Source organism: Pteropus vampyrus, unplaced genomic scaffold (assembly GCF_000151845.1).
Source record: "Pteropus vampyrus isolate Shadow unplaced genomic scaffold, Pvam_2.0 Scaffold145, whole genome shotgun sequence".
NCBI classification, from domain to species: Eukaryota; Metazoa; Chordata; class Mammalia; order Chiroptera; family Pteropodidae; genus Pteropus; species Pteropus vampyrus.
This window is the reverse complement of record NW_011888926.1, coordinates 2919332-2925198: the sequence shown is the minus strand read 5'-3', so window position 1 is coordinate 2925198 and position 5867 is coordinate 2919332. Positions and strand designations below refer to the sequence as shown.

Here is a 5867-nt window from a genome sequence, read left to right as displayed (position 1 = left end):
AGAGAAGTCCGTGGGAGAGAAGGGGAAACTCCCCACATAAGAGGAAATGAGAAACTGAGATTGAGTCTCGTCTCAAGAATTGACCACAAGGGTTAGATAGAAATCTAATCTTGCCTGAGTCGGGGACTAGCCCAAAGAGCAAAGGTTTGCTAGAAAACCAGAGTGGTATTTGACGAGGCCGGGGAGGTGCAGCCGTACCTCTCATTGTGAACCAGTACTGACCACTGAGCCAGAGAACGGCCTCTGAACTGAACCGAGCCCTTGATGCTGCCCTGTAATCTTCTAGATGATCATGTCATATCTCCCCTGCCCCTCAAACATCCAACGCCTTCCACACTGCACTCTCAGCCGATGGCCTTGCTTCCAGATTCCCTGGGACCATGGAAGCCACCGGAAAGATTCCAGCCCCCACCTGACTCGCAGCCACCCACCTCCTGCAACTGCTCTCAGACACTCTGACTTTCCTGCAGCTGTTAGGAAAGGACTGTCTGTGCTTCTAGCAGAAATTCTCCCTTCTCTCTCCTACACCAACCTTCTTTCCCTCTCTGCTCCATCATTCCCATCAGCAAACAAAGACGCTGCCATTTCTCCCGTCTTACCAAACACCAAAAACAAAACGAAACAAAAAACCCTCGTACCTGAATCACCTTCCAGCTTCCACTCCACTTCTTCAAAAGAATCGTTTATATTCATGATCTCGAAGTCCTCTCCTCCCGTTCTCTCTGGAATCCCCACGACTCCTTCGAACGCTTTTTATCAGGATCACAGTGAACGACCGGTCCTCGTGGTGGGTGCTTGACCATCATCTCAGGATGACTCGATCTTTCCTTGTGGGCTCCTCCTCCACCCCCTTTGCTGCTTTCCCCTCATCTCCCCAATCTCCTTTAGGTTTAGAATATGCCGCCCCCCGTCCCCACTCCCCGCCAAGTGAGCTCCTTCCTGGTACCATCCCCTACTGTGCATCCTTCCTCTTTGTTGTCACTGTCTCGATGGCCCTTCTCACCACCTGACATACTATACATTATCATTATTCTGGTGTTTACTATGTGCCGTTCTCCCTCCCACCCCCACGAGGCCGGGAGTTCTTGTCTGTTCTGCCCACATTATATCCTCAGTGCCCAGAAGAGGGCCCAGAACATAGTAGATGTTTAATAAAAGCTGTTAAATGAACAAATGGCTTTAAAGTGATGTATAACATGGAAATCCCGGCCACTCATGTAATATGTAGTATGTACGCATTTTTGAAAGTCTTGAAAGAAGTCACTTATCAAATTTGAGTTAGAGGACTGCTGTGTATTTTCTAAACAATCCTCTCACTACCTCTTCCAAAATATTTCCTTTGAGGTGTGGCTGCTGTGGAGCGTGTCCCATTCCTTTTGCCACCCCCATTACGTTTCCCACACAAGGCAATGCTGTGGCCGTCACTCGTTAGCCCCTCAGGGTTGCATGGCACATACTCCGGCAGGATCTCCAAGCAAGCGACCACCAGAAAACCTCTGTTTCCAGCCTCTCAGAGTCCAACCAAACTTCCCCTGTGATCCCTGGTCTGAAATAAGGCTATCTCTCCCGCCACCGTGTCTGTTCAGGTTCCTAAATTCTAGAAAGCACAGGGAATTGGTCACAAAGGAATCCCAAGCTGCGGCCCATTGGACATTCGCCTTAAAGGGACACACACACACTAGCGTTCCCGGGATGGCAATTAGGGCAGCCACTTTGGAGCAACGGGACACAGTCCCACCTCCGGCTGCTGAGTGATTGCAAACATTTGTTTCGCTTCTGCGGTTGAGAAACATTTCTGGCCTCCTGCCCTGAGGCTGTGGCCGCTGTTTGCCTTGTCCCTGTGGATGTGCTTGGTGCTTTTCAGTCTAGGTACTTTCTCAGCAACGCCTTTGCTGCAAGCATTTTTGCTGCAAACATTTTCCCACGTAACGAATTGACTGAAGGCAATTTTGCCATTAAAAAAAAGATAAATAACTGGTTGACAATTTTTTTTTCTTTCTGGTTTGGTTTCATTTCTTTACTGACAAATCAATCAAATGCTATTTAAAAAAAAAAAGATAAGCTAACTAAGATTGACAGTTCGATTTTTGACTCTTTTTTGTTTGTTTGCTTTGGTTTCTCCATTGACGAATCAATCAATCGCCCTCGGCAGACTTAATGCATTTAAGCTAGTTGTCGATTTGGTCTCATTTCTCCATTGACAAGTTTTTGCAGTTACTCCCATTTTTGTAGTATCTATAAATCTTAGCTAGCCCGTGTACAGTGGTGGGGGTCTTAAAATTTTTAGCATTTCTTCTAGATGATGATGATTTGCCCCAAGAATTGGTTTCTTATTTCAAAACACATGAACTGGGAGGAGAAAGAGACGCCAGGGCCCTCTCGGAGGGCCCAGAGTTGAAACCTTATTTCCCACAGAACGAAGACAAGTGCTTAGGCAGGATCCACAAAGTAAGCGCAGTTCCCCGGGGGGTATTGCCACGCAGCTGCAGACGGTTCCGATATATGCAAAGAAATCCTTTTAAATTTTATGTTCGTTTATCTGTCGTGATTTTATCTTTTTTTACAGCAAAATTGCCTTTCGGCTGGTTAGTTACACAGTAAAAATGTTTACGACAAAGATGTTTGCAGCAAAGATGTGTAGAGCGACAATGCTTACCGTGAAAAAACGGACCCGGCCTTGTTCGGAATGTACCACGCCCCCTGCAGCAACACTTCTGGAGGCTGCAGCCATCACCATCCCGCCCCCACCCCCGGAAAAGCAGTTTCTCTTCATTTTCTTCTTTTCCACGATAAATCGTTTTTCCAGCCTGGATTTTTGGGGGAGCCCAGGAGCTGGCTGTGTAGACTCGGTTCCCTGGCGGCTCCCAGCCCCACTCATTTCCAGGGGCGTGTACAGGGCTCTCTGGGTGCCTTGCAGCCTCCGTCCAGCAGGTTGAGCGCAGCCCCTGGCACTCCACCCACCCACCCACCCAGGAAGCACCGGCCCCTGGGCCGTCACTCTCCTTCTGGGCCACTGAGGTCTCCGCCTGGGAGCCAGCTCCACCCAGTTGCCCCCAGTGCGGAAGAGTCCCTGTCCTCCTAGCAATCGGGGCGTCCCTACAGTTCTTTCCCAGCAACATCCCTCACATAGCTGCCAGCAGGAGGCCACGTCCGGCAGTGAGTCACTCCCACACTGTCCCATTTTGGTTCGGTGGCACATTTCTGTGATTCAGGTTTTCTGAGCTGAAGAGAGGCTTCTAGAGGGAAGGAACAGAGAGGGAGCGTCACAGGGAACACTCACTTGCTGTGCCTGAAAACTGCCTGGACCGTTTGTTTGGTTTCAAAGGCTCCTGGCCCCTCTCTCTTCTTTTTCTGCTTTCTTCTGAACAAAGTCCCCAGCCCCTCTCCCTTTGGGTCACGTCCCCGTCCTACCTCTCTGGCATCTCACCAAGATCCTCTGGTTTTATCTCACCCAATAGATGGTTTCATGAAGGCCTCTCGCGACACCAGGCAGAGAACTTACTCATGGGCAAAGAGGTTGGTTCCTTCATCATCCGGGCCAGCCAGAGCTCCCCAGGAGACTTCTCCATCTCTGTCAGGTACTGGCAATTCCTCACACTACCTGGACCCAGACTGCTGAAGCCATGAGGTGACCTCTTGAACATGACCTATACTGCTCAGGAGCATGGTGGCCAGGGGCCCAGGCATCTTATCAACTGTGATGTCATTCATTTTCCTCCTGTAGCACATGTATGTAACTAGCACATTGGTTTTGACCAAAATTATGGTGCACATTCATCTGTCTCCCCTCTAGCCCAAGTGCTTCTGGAAGGACAAGATTTTCATCTACTTCATCTTCGTGCCTTTAACAGCGCCTTGTACCCAGCAGGTGCTCAGGGAGCATTTGTGGAAGGAAGTGGGAAGGGAGGGAAAAAAGAGAAGTCCAAATTGTCCACATCCGTCTTGGGGTCTAAATACTAACTTTTTTTTTTTTTTTTTTTTTACTACTGATGGATGTCTGAAGAATTAAAAACCCCAAGTCATTGCTGTAAGATACATGTGGAGTTGGAGGTGGCTGCACAAAAATAAGAGTTACCTCAACGCGCATTATAATGCAGCAAAACCGAGAGCAACAGAACTGGGGGGGGGGGCGCGGGGGGAAGTGCAACAGCCAAATCTTGCTAACAGGCAATGCCCAGGAGGAAGTGACTCAGTCTAGACATAAACATGACGTGGCGCCACGCGCCGAAGCCCCATGTCTGAACACGTGCGGTGTGTGGTCAGCACGTCGGGGATTGCAAGTCACGTGTCGGACTTGGCGACCACCCGTGAAAGTGCATGAATTAATGCTGAGAGCAGTATAGGAGGAAGGTGGCAACCTGCTCAGTGAATCCTACTGTCGAGTTAGTTGACAGGATATGCTGGTCTGGATTATTCAATATATTCTAAAAGTCATGCAGCTTGGGTGCTTTAAGTACATAAATCCAATCTCAGGCAATGAACTGAGGTCACTTCCCTATTTAGAAGGAGTGCATAGTTTAAGGAATAGGTAGGAGGGACTTAGAAATAATGGGTCGACCATTTGTACGCACGTGTGCCTCTAACGTGCTCAAAGATCACTTGGTCTTCTTAGCATTACCCTTGCAGTCTTGTTTAAACTCTTAATTTTTCTTAACTAAAACTTTCTTCTTCATAGCTTGAGTGATGGTAAATTTCAGCTCAGGCTCCATTAATGGATTTTACAAGTCCAGCCTGTTTCTTAAGGGTCCTGATTATAGACTAGACCAAGTAAATTGTCAGGTTGGAGGGCAGCTCCTGGTGCCTTTGGTTTGCATGAAGTTGACTCTGGCTTTTTCAGCTGGAACTATGGTTTCTATTTCCTCAACGAAAGTGAATTCTGTAAAACAGTCAGCCTGGACTTCTGCCCCAGTCTTCCCCTGCCGTTGAGGCAATGCAGCTTGTTAGGGTGATTATTACCATAATCATTATTACATCTTCTGCTGAAATGTAGTATAATGTATTCCAGAGCAAAATCATTTTTGTTTATTTATACATCTTCTTTTTGTCATGGGCACAGATAATTAAGAGCTAATTGTAGTTCTATAACTTAGCATTTGTTAAGGGTCTGAAACACGAGACTTCAGCATCTGGAGCCCCGAGCTACATCTTTTTCTCTGCCCCTCTCAGAACACCCTCCACAGGCCCAGATGACCAGCGCCAGCCCTGGCATTCGTCCTCTCAGCTCGCGAGTGTGAAAGGGCTAATGTTCCTCCGAGTTCTTTGATCAAGAGGCGGTGGATGAATAATTAGACTACAAGAATATTTGCTCCTTCTCACCCAGATGTGAGGGGTAATGACTATGAGTTGAGCCATGTGGTGTTAGAGTGAAGAAAACATCTGTTCATGGCCTAAACCAAGTGGAAGGCCATGCAGCACTTGCAAAGTGTCAGTTGCTACCCCAGAGCAGCCAAGCAGAGGTCGCTGCATAGGTTCGCCGGGCCGTGAGCAGAGCCCGCCACATCAGATGAGACTGAAGATCACAATTCCTATCCCCTCTCAACGTGGCCCACTAAGTCCACCCCTCAGAAACCTCCACTAATGCTCAGCGGTATCTTTACTTTCCAGCACTTTAAATTCTTGACTTTTCTGCTGGATCGGGCAACTGGTACTGTTAGCGCCAGTCAATTTTTAGGTACAAATATATATCGGTTGGACAAATAAACTTGACATCTGAAAGAGAATGGCTTGGCGATGAAGGACTTGAGCCACTAGTTAAGGTCCAGTTCTTCTTTTTGATGAACAAAACCCAATCTCTCCAAACCCGATACAAATGTGTCCCATCACTCCAGCTGATGTCAAAACGTACTGACCTAAAAGAAGTTAGAACG

At 47.9% G+C, this 5867-nt stretch overlaps 1 protein-coding gene across 2 annotated transcripts in view; it reads left to right on the top strand.

The window, feature by feature from the left end:
* GRAP2 (GRB2-related adaptor protein 2) overlaps nt 1-5867 on the top strand; it is a 68917-nt gene that overhangs the window by 49323 nt on the left and 13727 nt on the right. For both annotated transcript variants that reach the window (XM_011369084.2, XM_011369085.2), the window contains exon 4: nt 3459-3578. In XM_011369084.2, coding sequence (XP_011367386.1) covers nt 3459-3578 — 120 coding nt within the window. The remainder of the gene's footprint in view (nt 1-3458; nt 3579-5867) is intronic.